General features: G+C 41.0%; 1 protein-coding gene across 1 annotated transcript in view; it reads left to right on the plus strand.

The window, feature by feature from the left end:
* The window catches only part of gfra3 (GDNF family receptor alpha 3), a 34,332-nt gene that overhangs the window by 6,622 nt on the left and 10,883 nt on the right, over nucleotides 1-16,827 (plus strand). The window contains exons 2-4 of the mRNA XM_026358115.1: nucleotides 9,539-9,835; nucleotides 15,516-15,587; nucleotides 16,437-16,791. Of these exons, the coding sequence (XP_026213900.1) occupies nucleotides 9,539-9,835; nucleotides 15,516-15,587; nucleotides 16,437-16,791 (724 nt within the window). The remainder of the gene's footprint in view (nucleotides 1-9,538; nucleotides 9,836-15,515; nucleotides 15,588-16,436; nucleotides 16,792-16,827) is intronic.

The raw sequence follows: 16,827 nt of genomic DNA on the forward strand, positions 1-16,827 counted from the left end.
AAGAGAGTGAGAGCATGTTCTGTGGTGAGACGAGTCCAAGTTTCAGCTTGTTTTTCAGGAAGAACACGTCAGGTTCTCCACGTCAAAGATGAAAAAGACTGTTATTAGCGAAATGTGCAAAAGCCAGCACCTGTGATGGTAACAATGTGAACATGCTTCCGTCAGTGGCAGTGTACACGCGGCTCTGCAGGTGAATTTGTGTTTTTTTTTTTTTTCTCGACATTGTCACTCTCTGATACTGTGGCCGATGTATATTTATGTTAAGTGGAAGGCTTCTGTCGGGGTTCCCTTTGATGAGCGAGCCAGTCACCAGCAAGGAGCTGTGCACTAGCACAATGCAGAATTGCATTGTGCTAGTGCACAGCATGCAAAATGCAAAATCTTCTGATTCTCTCCTATCTTGTGATGAATTGTTTCACCATGTCAAAAAAACAAAACAAAACACGTTTTGTTACACAATACATTACTATATAATTGCTGCATCTGTTGTGGCCTTTGCTGCATGTTATTCACTAGTTATAATTTTTTTCATGTCTTTACTATCTTATCAAAAATTCTAAAACAATACTTGGCCTGAGAGTTCACCCGAGTTGCTATAAGCTCCAGAAAAACCAAGTAAGTAGACTTTAAGTTAGATTCTTTGTAAAACTGAAATGTATAGTACTCATAACGAGTAAGGTGACTATTATAATGTAACCAAAACTATAAATATAAAGCTGTGGTAAAAGCCGCCCACAGAGCTCTTGCTGCTCATAGCTCAGTAAGAATGTGTTCAATGCTCACTTTGATAGTGAAACATCATGAGATCATTAGACTCATGAGGGTTTATCTTTAGCGTCCTGGCATCATGAGGGTTTCAAGCTATTATGGTGGCAATGTTGTGAATAGATTTACTGGCGTATGTAGCTCGCAGCTCGCGCTAGTTTACTGTTGGTCTGTGCGGAGGATCCAGAAGCTCTCTCGAGCCTACAGCTTCCAGGCACGTTTGCTTAGAGGTGTCATTTACATACTCCGCTGCGGTTATTTTCTCATGTTGCCACCATACATTGTGTGACAGCTGCTCTTGTGCGATGTGTTTCCATACATTGTTCATCTGTTGTTTCAGTGTGCGTGCAGTGGTGGGTGTTCCCAGCGTGCTTCTCAACGTTTAATTCATCTTGTGGCATCTTGTGTATGTGCTTTTTTTTTAACCATTATCATGTGAATGTAGCATTACAGTCTAATGCCTGAAATCCCAACCCCCAGCATAGAAGCTTCTTCAACACACCCTGACATGGCAGGAGTTCCTTTGCAAAATGTAAAGAAAACGGAAGGCATTCATCACTGTCTGAGACCTTTGCAACCATTCACACATTATCCATTATTTAGCTCTTTGATCATAATTACACTAATTATGGCTCCTCTATTACCTCAGTTTTTCACAAACAAGGAAGCAAGGGAAATGAGAATGAGGAGGCTTAGTGATTCTTAGTATCTGTGAAATGTGATTAGAAATTTGCAGGTGACACAGTGACTTTTGTACAAATGACTCTGGTTTATTTGGGGAGGGGAGGGGGGTGCTGGGCTGTGGACATTAAGCAGAAGGGAGGGGAACCAAAGCTCAGCTCATAGTGCTGATTTTCTGCAAAGTGCTCCACATGCTCTTGCTCCCACATGTTTTTTTTTTATTATTAGATTGGTTGACCTACCCTGTTGCTGCAGAACTAATTTCACCAATATGATGAAGTTTTTGCTCTGTTAAAAGGTCACTCACATTCCAATTATTGGCTCTCAACTTAAGCTTTCACTAAAGAAGCACTGAATACAGAGCCAAGGTCACGCAGTGATCTCCTGGTGTCCTCTGATCACAGGCTGCAAACAGAGGAAGTCGTCTCTCTGTTCCAGCCTGGGTCTCTTTTCCATGAGATCCTTCAGCTTTAACCATCATGCTGTCATTTCCTTAATTTAGTGAGGGATCACCAACATTTCCCTGAGATAGCAGTCAATCAAAGAGAAGAGAATCCTCGTCCTCGTAATTTAAGACTTTTATGTTGTGTGAGGGAACATGATGGTCCCTCTCCTCCATAGTGTCCATGGCTTCCAAAAAGAATTAAAAATGTGAAATTCAAAAACTTGTTCAGCTTTGTTACTGTTTTTATACCCACTCCTGATACGGACCTGCTGCCTCATTTGTTGTGAGGTGTTCCACCAGGTGGTTTTTAGCAGTACACAACTGCAGTGTGTTGTTGCTCCTGGTATGTTCTCTTTGTACTATTAACAATCTAATAGAGGTTTTTAACAATTTACTCATTGTATTATTTGGAAAATGTGGTACAGTAGTACAGATTCTCTCCTGTCAGACTGCCAAAGTGATAGCGATTGTCTTTTTGAGTGACAAGATATAACTTTTGATAGATTTCCTCTCTGGTTCCTTTCTGCAGTAAATGATACCAACTCGTTTTCACTCCTTGTGAACTTAATTTATTCTTAATCTGTTAAATCAGCCTTCAGCCTTTGGGAACTGCTGCAGGTCAGACTGAACAACCTTTTTAATGCTGACTGGCTGTGAAGTATTCTCTATTTGTGGACTCAAAACACTTGCTAACATGGCTGTGTTGAGGTGTTGAGGTACCTCCTCCATTCTACAAGAATATCTGATATAGTGAGCCTGTGGTTGATAGTCCCTGTTTTCTGGAAAAGAAAATGTAATACATGTGACTAAATGTGGTTCATTCTTAATCTAAGAAATAATACTTGAAGAGAACGATCCCACATACATATGAACCACATGTGTAACTGGTGAGGAGAACAGTGCAGAGATGTGTAGACTGATCATGCTGATGAAGACTACTGAGTTCAAAATATAGCTGAAAAACTGCTTCGGGGTTTGTGTAGATGACCTTCTTTTTGTGATCTGTTCACTCAGCTGTGGTTTCCATCACTTCTAACCAACAATTTATTCCTCTCCATTTGTTTGTCCCAAACACACCCAAAAATGTGAAACGCATCACTTCCACTTCTCATCACAGTGGTGGGAATACTTTCACCCAGAGAAACACTTCCTGCCCTGCTCTGTCATCACAGCTAGCTCTCGGTTTTTCTGTGCTGAGTACAAGAGGAAGACATGTGTACGGAAAGGCAAGTAAGAGCTGATAACGGCACATGGTAGCAGGCGGCATACAGTCCATTCTGACCAGGTAAGTCATTGGGACTGTGCAGCTGTAACAATGACTCTGGAATCACATTGTGGATTACCTGCTGCTGTGCTTTGTGCTGTATAATAATCCACATTAAAGTCTGTGGCACATTAAATAAAATGCAGCGTAAAGACGAGGGGGAACTGGTGCCGTTTGTTTATGGTAATGATATTAGTACTTCACAATGAATGTAGTAATGATTTATTGATGTTGAGGAGCATCATTATTATATTGATCTCTGGATAATATTTCGTTACCACAGGGCAGCAGTGTATTGATTTGTTTATTTGTCCATTCATCTGTCCTTCACACACAATGCATCATGCTACTGAAGGAATTACTGGATATTGACACTTTGGGAAATTATTTGAATTTTCAACTTGAAAACTAAATCAATATTTATTTCCTACATAGAAGCACTGGATTAAAAAAGACAGCACATCACTATAATCAAACATGTCTTCTCACGTTCACACTCAACAATAACATACTTTTTATTCTCATTCTACTTCTCCCGGTCTGGGTTTATTACTAGCTGTACACGTGCCGTCTGTAGCTACAGTATCAGCTGTTTGTGTGGGGAGCACCTGCGCTGTGTGCAGCTCAGCCTCTGATTTTAGAGCTAGTCTCAATAATTTCATGAAGTGGAGTTTTAAAGTCTTGGCACAGCCGTGAACGTTTCACTCCAGCTGAAGCATTAAAAGCCATATGTTTTCTTTATTTTACCTACAGTGAATTGGGGCCTGCTTGCATTGGTGGTTTGGAATTGGCTTTGAGTGTGGTGTTCTGGACATTGAAGCAATCATTCGTAAACATACATTTGTTGTGGATTTTATTCACATTATCTCATACAATCTTGTTTAAGTGTAAAAAATGCAGTTTGTGTGTGACAATTTCTTGGCTTTGAGCTGTGACGTTTTTGAGCCTTAAATTGAAGTTGTCAGGCGGCCAAGGACTGTCTGGTAAATAACCCCACAGTATGACATGGGGTTGCTAGAAAACATTATGCATATTTGTACACTTGTAATGTTTTAAATTCAGTCATTTCATGTAAGTGTCTCTGTGTTGACGTCCACGGGGAGAACAGGCACAGATTTCTGTCTGCCACTGTGTATTTTTCTGATACACTAAATCATTTTCTTAAAACAACTTCTACACCTACACACTTTTCCTGCGATATGATGTCACCTGGCTGCAAAACGAATTTTCCACAGGGACAATAAACATAGATAGAGGTCACACGATTGATCTATTCTTACTTTTTCATGAGGGTTAAGGAATGGAGAGAGCCCCTACTGTAAACCTAGAGGGCTCTTAAATCCTTTCCCGCCTTCTATAGTCAGCAGCACCAGCTGACTCTGTCCCTACGGCAAGTAAATCTGTTTAAATGGGTACATGTGCTCCAACATGTATTTCTCTTGGGTGAGAGAAAGAACAAATGAAGCTACACATTATGTTCAAAACCTGGACTGTTTGTTAAGGAACGTGACCTGAGTTGCTGGAATGAGTCCGCGTTAAACCAACGCTCTCTGTCTGAATGGTTGTCTTCCTTCAAGCAGCTATGCAGACTCCTCTGTGTATTCACACAGTGCTGGTGTGCAGCAGATGGCATACTGGATGTTCAACGTTTTCAATGGGAAAACAATGATAAACTCCACAGCACTGATGGTGAGTGCTGCCTGCAGACACAGCGAGGCGAGTTTAATCTTCCCTTCTGCCGCCTACTGATGGCAAACAGGTTTTGTAAAGTCTATCAAAAACTAAGGCATGTACATTTATCTATCAACATGTACTCAACATGTTGTTTCTCTGTGAAGATAAATTGGTGAAGAGCTTTCATCCTCAAACATTTTGGAGTCTGGAAGGGAAAAAGGCTGACTGCCAAAGTTAGGTTCAGCTAAACAATTTCACTTCCAGGCTTTGACCCTCTTTGTAGTCAGCTTGGTCCTTCTTGCTTGGCAACCTGCACACTGTGGCTTGACTTCCTGTGGGAAAGTGTTGAAAAACTCTAAAAGGGATTTACAATGGCAATAACAAGGCAACAAAACAGTGGCTACCTTATTCAGATAGGGCTTACTCTGGTTCAGTGGGGGGGTCTTATCACAGAGCAGTGCAACCAAAAAACCAGAGTAGTACAGCAAAAAAGTTGGTCCTATCTCTGTTTGTCATTGCATGCCTTGTTTTAATAACACAATATACTATATACCATGCAACTATAGACTTTAATAGGTAGAAAAACATTGTTGTGTAGTTCTCCAGAACAGGAATGGAAATAAAATACTACTCTGGGTTCATTTCCAAACTTACCAAAAACTCATTTAAAGTCAAACTGACATTTGCAATAGTGCAAATTAGTGGGATTAGAGGGATGTTGCTAATATTTGCATAATGTTTTTTGAAGGAAACGCACATCACCTTAAATTTAAATTTCTGGAAATTCAGTTGAACCAATTTTGGATGAAAGAATGTTAAATGAATGTATTACAGTGGGCAGGTTTCCTCATTCTTCTACCCTGTAACAACATCAGCAACATCTTTTGCTGTGTTTTAGGAATGTCATTGCGCACATGGAAGCAAACTAAAGACAAAATAGAGAATGAATGGATTTGATGTGTAGCACCCTTTTTATATAAGAAGTCACTGCTACAGAAACCATATGCCAGGCTCCTCTTTTGTCCCTGCTGTGGTTTAGGTGGGTTAGGACATTACCCAATCATGGTCTAGGTTTTAAAAACTACAATTAATTATGTTCTTCCTGGTTGACAGTTATTACAGCGACTTGGTTTATGTTTTAGATGAATTGTCAGGAACTAGAGAAACTCTACTTGATTGATGTTAGGTAGGGTTGGGGGTCATGGTTCAAAGGAAACATTATTGAATGTTGAAAGGTAAAATGGTGCAATGCCCCACATTAAAGTCACATACTTCATCAAACCAGCTAACCATCCAGACCATTACTTCCACCTTTGTCTAGGTAGGAGTCGTGTCTGAACTCTGAACCCTATCTGTGAGGCTGAATCATTCTCATTCTCCATCTAATAATTAATCTTTGGGCAATGTAGGAACGGGCTCATGTATGAATTTTAGGAATGTTCAGAATTATTACACATAGAAAATGTAACCACTCATCCTTAAGGTCCTATAGAGTCAGATGTACTTAGAACACTTATGGCAACGTCTTCATAGTGGTTCACCAAGAAAACTTTCTAAATGAAGAATTTACTTTGCTGAGCAGGGAGCAGTTTACCCAAAAATGGACCTTGTCTCCTCACTCCTCACTCATCAGGTGACCTGGAAATCATTGTGCTCTGCCATCACAAGGGGCGCCTTGAGTCACTTATTTGTGTTTTTCATTTTATCGGGGTTGGTAATTGTCTGCAGCAGCTCATTGGATCTGATGTAGCCAGTCAGGCCTCATATTCGTCCTCCTTAAATCGGAGTGTTTATGAATGATGGAAATGAGTAGAGTTAAACTACTGTGTAGCTTAGTGGAAGAGGTGTATTCTCTCATCAGGGCTGTGTTGTAGAATGATGAAATTATTTATGGTAAAAAAAAGAAAATATATATATATATGTGTGTGTGTATAGGAAGCCTAAACACCAGTCCAAACAGACTTTTAGCTGTACTGTAGATGGTGTTCTCTTCCTCTTCTTTGACTTTCTTGTGTGTATTGCAGCTGAGAGCTCAGTAAAGGCCAGCAGACAGCTCTGTGGTTTTGATGTGGTATTAGGCTGTCTGGAGCACTGACACAGAACCAGAGTGGTCTGCTTTGACTGGATTCACTTTGCACTGCGGCATAAAGCTTATTGTCACACTATAGAGAAACAAATATCAAAGTATTACTTGATCTGTTGAAGGAAAAAAAACCAACATATGTTGCTTTTGCTTTTTTTCTGGGGGTTAAATCTGTAACACACGGTTTATTTTGTCCTTTCTGTGTTAGCAAAATATGATATACAGTATATATTATTGTATATCCTGTATGATGCTTTGCTCTTGTTCACACCTGTTTCCTGTTAGTGTGAAGTTGTGCAGCAGTGGATTGCTTGATTTTGCAGATGACTAAGATGAGCCGTACCTGTAGAGTTGTAGCAGAAAACCTTCCTCTCATGTGGTGTGTGCTGGAAATTTGACCTGAACACAACATGACCTCATGGGGAGCTGACAACATCAGCGGTCGGCTTTGCAGTACAGATGGAAACCAGTGTGTCCGCAGAAGTCCGATGAGGTGGCCGCTTCTGGTCAGGGAGGGCGGTCGGGATCAAGTGGGTCGGGCTGCGAGCGGTTAGTGTGACGTGTGCGCTGTGGTTGGGATGCAGCGCTACACAAAGGCTGTTTGTTCAACCAACAATGTTTTATGTATGTGGTTAGTCTTTCATCAGAACACTCAGTATTCAATTTACATACTGTCTACTGATCCGGCACTGAATGTTAAGCTGTTTATGCTCTCTCAGCCACTTTATTCTGACACCGAGATGTGTGTGTGTGTGTGTGTGTGGAAGTCTGTGCGTGTGTGTGTGTGTGTCTCAGACAGATTGCTTTGCCCCCTCCGCCCCCTCCCCTGTGGTTGTGCAGTATTGTGTTCTGGTAATAATGATGGGTTCTGTGCCTCCCAGTTTCCCTCCCAGCAGGACACACACATAAAAGGGTCTTTCTCTGGGCAGCCATGTGTGTCTATGTGTTGTTGTTGGGTTTTTTTTTTTTGTGATTGTGTATGTGTGTTTGTGTGTGTGTGTGTGTGTGTGTGTGTGTGTGTGGTGCATATGTGTGCATCTTTGTGTGATTCTAAGAACATCATTTTCGGCAGTGCATGCTGATTGTGCCTCATACTGTGCGCGTGTCCAACCCATCAAGGTTCACATTGGCACGCTCGCTCTCTTGTCTCTGCCTTTACCTCTCTCGCTCACTCCTTCGCTCCCACCTCTCCCTTTTTCCATCTATCTTTCTGTTCCCCTATTTCTCCTCCCCGTATGACATTTCTGCTGTCCTCAGACAACTTCACTGCACTTCCCCTGTGCGTATCAGCTTTTGGATTTTACCAGGGGAGCTGCTCCTTTTTGCTATTGCAAATTGAAGCAGCCACACTTCACAAAACAATAGTTCCTCTTGGAGAAACTTTGAGTTCGACACAATCGAAATGCTGCTTGTAATAAATAAGAAGAGTATCATCCATGCTGGCCGCCTGTGAATATCTGGGCTTAGGAGCGTCTACTGTAGTCTACTCCATAAGAAACTAAGACAGTATGAGAATAGGATGTTGAGTGGGTGAACCTGACATGGATGCAACACCTTGGAGTTGTTCAACTTAACTTTCTTGTGTTTGTTTAGGCTGGTGTGAAAACTTTTTAGCAAACTCTGATGTTGATTAGAATAAAGATTAGACCACATATTTCCTTCAGAGCCAAACCTGAAGCCACTAATCACATCTGAACCCAACTCAAACCTGACACAGTTGAGTTTGTGCTGTCCTTTTCTAGTGTGGCCCTCGTACATCCCTTGTGCTTCGCTCTGAGAATCTAGGAGTTGAAACATCAGTTTCCACGTATCATTAAATGAAGCAGACATTTGAGTGCTCCAGCTGCTGTATTTGTTTGGTGGAATCATCTTTTGGACTGTAGTTACACCTATTCAGCCTTGAAGTTTGACGTAACTGACTGAACCCTGCCTGAACATAAGCATGGTTTCTAAATATCTGCACAATCTCAATCTGACCCCTTGAGTACAGATGACCCCCAGGTTCAGTCTGGGTGTTCACCCTCTGATGTGGATCAAAGAAAACACTAAGAATACTTGAAGAGAAGTGTGTCTGTCTGCTTTCTGCTGTCAAAGTCTTGTTCATTTTATTAATATAATCTGCTTGCTAAACATTGGATCCCTTGAGCAAACAGTCACCTCAACCTCCTCTCGTGAGGATTGTTGGAGGCTAATATTCCTGAATTTGTATCAGTGATGGGTTACAGACTATGTCCCAAAGATAAAGCTGGATGTTGCGAAATTAAGGGAGCAAGTGAAAATAAAAATGTTTTTTTACACCTTGTTTAGACACACACACACACACACACACCCCTCTCCATCACATTTTGATTCATACAACACTAAATCTGCTTATTTAATATTCTTTCAGCACTTCCAGCTGATCTGGATACAACCCTCTGTCTAAGCCGTTCTTCACACGTAGCTGTAGAAATGTTTCATTTTTATTCCACAGCAACACTGCACGTGGTGCAAAACAGTTTACTCGTTCATTTGTGCAGAACATCAGGGAATTGCTTTGCTTTCGTTAGCAGTAGCTTTTACAGACAGTGACCAGGCCTTAACATAGACATGCTGCCTGGTTGATCAACTGTTCTTTCTCTTTTAGGTGTATTACCATCCTCAGCAACCATCTACCCCTTCCCTCCTTCCCCAACTGACTGTGTTGAAGCTCATCGCGTGTGCTCAGCTGACCCCCAGTGCAAGGCATTGTACCGGGGTTTGGAGCTGTGTGCGGCTGACGCCGCAGTGTCTCCGCTCGGGGAGCAGGCGGCGGCCGAGTGCCTGGAGAGACAGGACGCCCTGCTGGCCAAACACCCTGCCCTGTTAGCCTGCAAATGCCACCGGGGCCTTCGCAAGGAGGAGCAGTGTCTGCGCATATACTGGAGGGTGCGCCTGCTGCCAGGTTAGTCAGGGCTCTGATTGGGTGGGGGTGTGCATGAAAGTCGGTGGGTGCAAATCTAAAACTGGGTAAGAAATAATAATTTTAAGTTTGAAGATTGTTTGTCACCATTCACCCTCCACTGCATATTTTATTTCATGTTCATTTTCTATATCCCCTTACCCCATGCAGTGACGTGGGTGGTGCTGGAACCTCTCTAATGCGTTAATTGAATGACAAGGTACAACCTTCAGGTTGCTACAGAGCATTTTATCTTGTTTTCAGTGTCCCTGCTGCTGGATATGGAAATGGTTCAGTTGTTTGCCAAACCTGACTCTACTTTCTGCAGGTTTGTAATATGTCCGTTTTGCTCCCAGGTGAAATAAAACGTTAGTTCAGCTGTTACTTTTGGCCACATGTCTGTTCAGCAGAACTTCTGAGCCTCACTTCACTTTAGGTGATAAAGCTGACATTATTCTAGATTTTTAATGTCAACAAATCTAGCAAAAATGCAAAAGCCAGCAATGCATCTCAACATTTTCTAACTCCCTTAAGCTGACCATTACTCTAGAAGACGTGAGTACCCCACAAATATACAGTTCCCTTTTGTAGAAAAGGCACTTTGCTATAACTGATGGTTTTTTGCACAAACATTACTCAAACTGGAGAATACAGAACATTTGTTTGGGACTATTTTCGGTGGCAGATTTATACAAATTCGGTGTTCTAGTGAGCTGGACGGCTTATGTGGGACTGAGTTAGAATAAACTGAGGAGTGTGCATGCTTATGCTAATGACAGAGCATGTCACCCAGTGCAACAGTGTGTCTCACTGATGTGTTTTCAATAGTTTATGAACAACGAGGCCCTATGGCACAGAGGAAGAAAACATATCAGGTTTCAGTGCTTGTTTATTGTTGGTTTGACTCTGCACATGGGATTTGTTGACAAGAGGAAAAATATGAAATTGACAGACTTTTCTTTTAAAATTCTTGAGGATATGTAAAGTTTGAGTAATTTCACACTTAAACAGCAGCAGTCATCTGGTGTAGTATAGCCAGGGTGTCATAACTGGGATATGCCAGTGTGGGATGCAGATGCAGAGGTGCTTGAAAGTTGATCAAGCCTCTTTTCCTGCAAAGGTATGACCTGAAATGTGATCTGATTGTCATTGAAAACCCAGTTATCCAATAGTTTCTTCCACAGCGTTTGTACAGGACCAAGGAATTTGACTCATTTCAAAAAGTCAGATTTATTCTGCTTTAGCTAGAACATATAAAACAACCTGTGTGCTCAGAGTTGTTTTAATGCATGATTCATATGCTGTTGAGCTTCAGTTCACAGTTCAGAATTTATAGCTTCATCAATGATGGTCCAGAGGCAGCAAAGCAGGTCCAAATGATGCGATTACTTCCACTACCGTTGATTTATGTTTCATAATTGGGACAAGGTTTCTTCATCTGCAAACATAATGCCTTTCACATAACCTAAAAACCTGGGGCTCATCTGTCTTTAGAACTTTTAGAACTCTTCTTCCTCAGAAATCTCCTTTGTTTGAGCCATGACTCGCTTGTACAAACAATGAATGTTGTCAAGATCAGATTTTTATAATGAAAACCCAAATTTCACTTCACATACATTTGCCACACATACACAATTCAGATTGGCTGATATTCCACGGTAAATAAATGAATTAGTTAGATGTTTTGTCTCTCTTGGTTGAGTGGCCTTCTGGTCTGAAAATCAGATTATGTGAAATGTATGGAGTATTCATACGCTTTCAACAAATAGCAGCTATAAAAATGGAACATCTATGATTGACAAGCTAAATATACAGGCTGTACTCCACCTTAGCTAGGATCAGCTCCAATCCCAAGTAAATCTCTACATACAGACTTATAGCTAGAACGAATGGGGAGTTGAACCTAATTATAATATTATATTATATTAATTATAAATACTAGAGGTGTGAGAAAATATCAATACATTTGAACATCACCATATTACGTTTTGTGACACAAAGTACTCTGTATCATGTATATGACCAGATGTATCTCCATCAGAGTATTTCCATCCAAAAGTTATAGGCACAGATGTCACAGAAATGTACTTTCACTACCAACAGCGAACCTGTAAATATACTTGCTTTTTACTAGTGGCGGCTTACAAAGAAACAATACAAGCGGCTGCTCTGAACCACTTCATTGTGCACACTACTTTATTCCCTCAATAATGCAAATCTTAAATGGACCTAAAAACCATAAATGTGGCACAGTCCTAGAAAGGTTGGTTCCAGTGAAAAAGACCTCACACACACACACACACACACACACACACACACACACACACACACACAGAATCACGAGCATATCTAGAATGCTGGTGTGATGTGCGCATTAGTAAGTGAGCTAACACTAGCGAACGGACTCCTCTCCCCTGTGGCCTATTAGTCAGCGGAGCATTAGTGTAATTACACACTCTTCAGTTCCTAACGCTGCTAGGCTGCTCTAGCGTGTCATTACCATAAATATATAGCCTGGAATAGGATTTACATACATAAACACTTTACATGCCATTACATTCTTGATAGAGTTTGTACTTTGGAGTGTGTTTAAATAATTTGCAGGAACAAACGACTTCTCCATTAGTCAATCAAGGTGCTGCTAATGGGTTTCACAATTGGACAAAAGCTTTGTTTAGTAACATGAGCCGTTGGTCACTTCTTATCGAGTCCTTGGTTTTGTCCACATTGATGAGCTTTGCTCTGCCTTCAGAAAACTCTTCACTATCTCTAAAATTACATTTATATAGTGAGCCTAAATGTAACCTAAGATTAATTGCACAGTGCACCTGAGCTTATCAGCTGTCAATTGCTGACTCATCTTAGAGCTGCTGGAGACAACCTGCAGAATACTGGCTGATAGAGGACAAAAAAGCAAAAGCCTTTTTATCTACAGAAGCTTAGTACACAGCTTACTTTGCTTCATTTTTCCCAACATCACACAGTTCTGTCATTGAACTGACATGAACCAGTCAATGGCAGCATTATATGTAGTTGGTGAGTTTTTATGTACATTAGTGTCATTCAAGCAATATGTTCGTCACTCTGTTCCAAACCAAAACCCATGTCAACAACAACTGACACTTTGCCATAAAATTTGTTTCAAATACCATAGACCCTATAGGACAGTTTTCAAATTGAGTATGATTTCTCAACAACACTTGGACATGATTTGGATTTGGAGCTGACATTGCACAGTTGTTCCCAAAGGTTTTATCCCGTTCACTTTATTCGGAGTACTTGACATCTTCCTGAGCTCTACCAGATGGTGAAGATTTTTTTTGTCCAATATCTCCAGGTATTTGTGACTAAATACCTGAAGATATCATTGCCATCAGTTTCAGCTGTATTTGTGTATTAGACCTAACTAGCAAAAATAGCATCTGTACGCTGCAGCTGTGTCGAAGTCACAAAGGTTCTAGTATGACTATAAATGGTGTACAGCACAACTTTCAAGTTATAATTATACTTTTGCCTTAAGTAGTTACAACAAACTACAAATAGCTGATGTGCACCTCCTCAAAGATATAATGCGCACTCACACACACAGAGTTGTCAGTGGCTGGTCTCTGGTAACTGTACTTCTTGGTTGATTTGTTTTTACAATCCGTTCTTTTTTCTGTCAGGGTATCTTCCATTACATAACGTGGTAAAGACACATCAAAGATAAATGTGAGACCACGACACTCAGCTTTTGTGTAGTTTTGTTTAAAAGTTCTTTGCAAACCGGACTTCATTGACAATGAACGGGCAGCTCTCGCTGGTCCAGGCTCTTGGAATCGTATGTGTGAACGCCCTGTAACTACATTACATGCAGAGGCTATCACGACTGTGATGATACTATGTGGTCACCACAAAGAACTGTCCTTTGTCAGCTTGGGCTGCTTGTCTGCTGTAAGTTTCTGATGCTGGTGGAGGCCGATAGTGGAGACAACATCAAGGAATTTAAAGAAAGGCTTAGTAAGCCATTGCTACTGCAAAGCTCCTGCTCACTGTGGTCACAACTCACACACTCCACACAGTCAATGAGAGATTGCAAATAAGGTGATTGCACGGCAGAGACCTTCTATTCAACACTGAGATGAAGTGACCATTCCTTCGGCTTCCTCAGTTTATAAAGGAAATGAAAGAATCTAAACATAGTTACTGTGGGAATTCTACATAAAGCATTATACATCCTGTAATGTGGCTGTGTTGCTAGTAAAAGGTGAAATGTGATGTTGAACTATAAATAAAAAGCTGCATGGTGGGTATCTAGGTACATCTAGGTGTATAGAGGGTGTTAGATGGTGGGTGTAGGGGTGGGGAAGTGTACTCTTAACCCAGAGAAGGCAGGCTAATGAAGGCAGAAATTCTGAATATGCAGTGGTTTTACTTCAGGAAACTCTCTCTGCACCGCAGGGAATGCAAAAGGGAGGTCTTTGTTCTCCTAATTAGCTTTTTTGAAGTAAATGTCAATTGAGTACAGTGAACTGTCAGAAAATACACAGCACCCATTTAGAGCCAGAACAGAAAATATCACAGGATGGTTTACTTTGCACCCTGAGCAGACTGCTGGTGCGGCAGTTTAACGATGATGGGAATGACTCCTGTTTACACCCATAGTTTTTCATTTTCATTTCCATTCATAGCTTTTCGTTGGATGTTTTTGCTTCACTATCACACCAAGTCTTTCCAGGTTCACTGCCTCTGATTAAATTACACTATTGTGCATCATCACTAATATCCTGACACTTGGCATTGGGATTACCTGGTTAAATGAAAAAAAGCTGCATTTTACTGGGATCCTACTTACCAGTGTCAAACAGTAACCATTAAACTTTTATTTTCAACAGCTGAATGCTTGTTAAAACCTTTCATGTTTACAGAGCTGTGATATTTTTTCATGATAGTTTCCAGTACATTATATCAGATATTTCCTGCCAAAACAAATTAATATGGTATTTATCAAATATTTTTTTTTCTGACACTTTCGATTAAGATACAAATAAATAATGAACTCAATGCTTTATTACAAAACTAAATTGAGGTTGTTTCTCTGGGTATCAAGAATGTATATACTGGTTCAGACTTTTGCTTTGTGGTAGTTTGGATGATTTTTTTTCACATGATTCACATTTTTAAATTTATCACCTACAGACCTACGCAGCTTTACAGCGAATATTAATGATTTCCACTTGATTAGTGAGTTTTGCAATTAGGGCAATTTGATAATGACTAATACCTGAAGGGCAGTGCAGAGCGTGGCGGCATGTAGTAAAAGAGCATAGTGGCGCAGTAAGAGAGATGGTTGGTTGAAGCAGAGCGCACTGATTTAGAGGTGCATGCCACTACCAGCCTCAAGTTGAATATTTAATTGACCCAACCAGCATGACTTCATTTTTTTCACACCACAGTAACAAAAAATGCATTAATTCTTTTGTTTCATTCATCTTTTCATATCATTTCTTGGCTTCATTACATCGATCCTTCCCGCAGTGTATTTCAGGGAAGTCACATGCCATTTGATTTGTATTTTTCAATTCCCTTTTTCTGTTTTCACCACACTGTTTGTCTTACATTAGTTTTCTCCATCCACTGTGACTCACATCGTAAATGATATCTCTGTTGTTTGCCAATGCTTGTATGTGTTCATTTTCTCCAGGGGAGGAGGAGCTGGAAATATCTCCATATGACGACACACAAATTGATACTCGCATGGCCTCTTTAGTGGCAGGTAAGACACATTCGGACATGTCCACACACCCTCACTCACTCATGTAGCCCTCGTTATGATTAAATTATCCGAGTCCATCACTGTCACATATAGAATGTTTAATGGCATTTAATGGCTCTCTCTAACCAGTCTGATGCATAGTGATTCATTGAGCTTCTAAATTCACACAAACACATCACAGTTTGTGTGAATTTAGAAGCTCAATGAATCACCAGCTGGCTGAGGGCTCTCACTTTTTTGCATTGTGAAACCAGGGCGTACTAGAAGAGAGGCAGGACAGTGGTATAGTATATATATATGTGCTTAGAACCAGCATAACAGGGTGAGCTGGGACAAAGGGTACCATGCTTAATATCTGATAACAGAACTAAGAGCAAACAAATACAGACACAGCTAGACATAGCATCAACTGAAATCAACTGACCTGTGGTGTCAAAAACAGAAACCAAAACCAATGAACCATACATAAACCCATTATCTTAACCACTTAAGGGTTAAGGGTTGCAGGGATGCTGGAACCTATCCCAGCTGTGGTTCAGTACATCCTGGACAGGTGCTTTTGTCTTAGTTGTTCTCTACATACACAAATGTATACATCAAAGTAATTCCACAAGAGTCCTTTCTGTAGGTGCACCAGTAGGAATGATAGTTTCGGACCTCTGAAGTTTAACTGTCAACATTAAAGTGATTTGTAACACTGCTACTGAAGCTGATGGTGGATTACTGTGTTTTCTCTCGTCTTTTAAATTGTGTAAGATATATCACCATAGTTCTCCACTATGGCTACAACATACAAATTATAATGTGTGTTTTGTGTTTGTCTAATTTGACTTTTCTTCACCTGTCCAGCCTCAACTTTAATGCAACTGGATGGTGAGAACCAGTGCCTGAAGGCAGCACAGGACTGCAGCTTGTTTGAGAAGTGTAGTTCCCTGAGATCAGAGTATGTCCTGGCCTGCACCAAGCTGGTTCCTGGGTCCAACCGATGCAACCAGCACAAGTGCCACCGTACTCTCCGGCGGTTCCTGGAGCGGGTACCTGAAGAGTACAGCCTGGGTGTCCTGTTCTGCCCCTGCACCAACACCCTTTGTGGAGAAAGGAGGAGGAAAACCATTGTCCCCTCCTGTTCCTATGAGGATTCAGAGGGACTGCAACCAAACTGCCTCCACCTTCAGAGCTTCTGTCGCAGAGACGACCTCTGCAGGTTAGACATGATGCCAGACAAATCCATGAACCTGAT

The sequence above is a fragment of the Anabas testudineus genome, chromosome 10, assembly GCF_900324465.2.
Source record: "Anabas testudineus chromosome 10, fAnaTes1.2, whole genome shotgun sequence".
In the NCBI taxonomy this organism is placed as follows: Eukaryota; Metazoa; Chordata; class Actinopteri; order Anabantiformes; family Anabantidae; genus Anabas; species Anabas testudineus.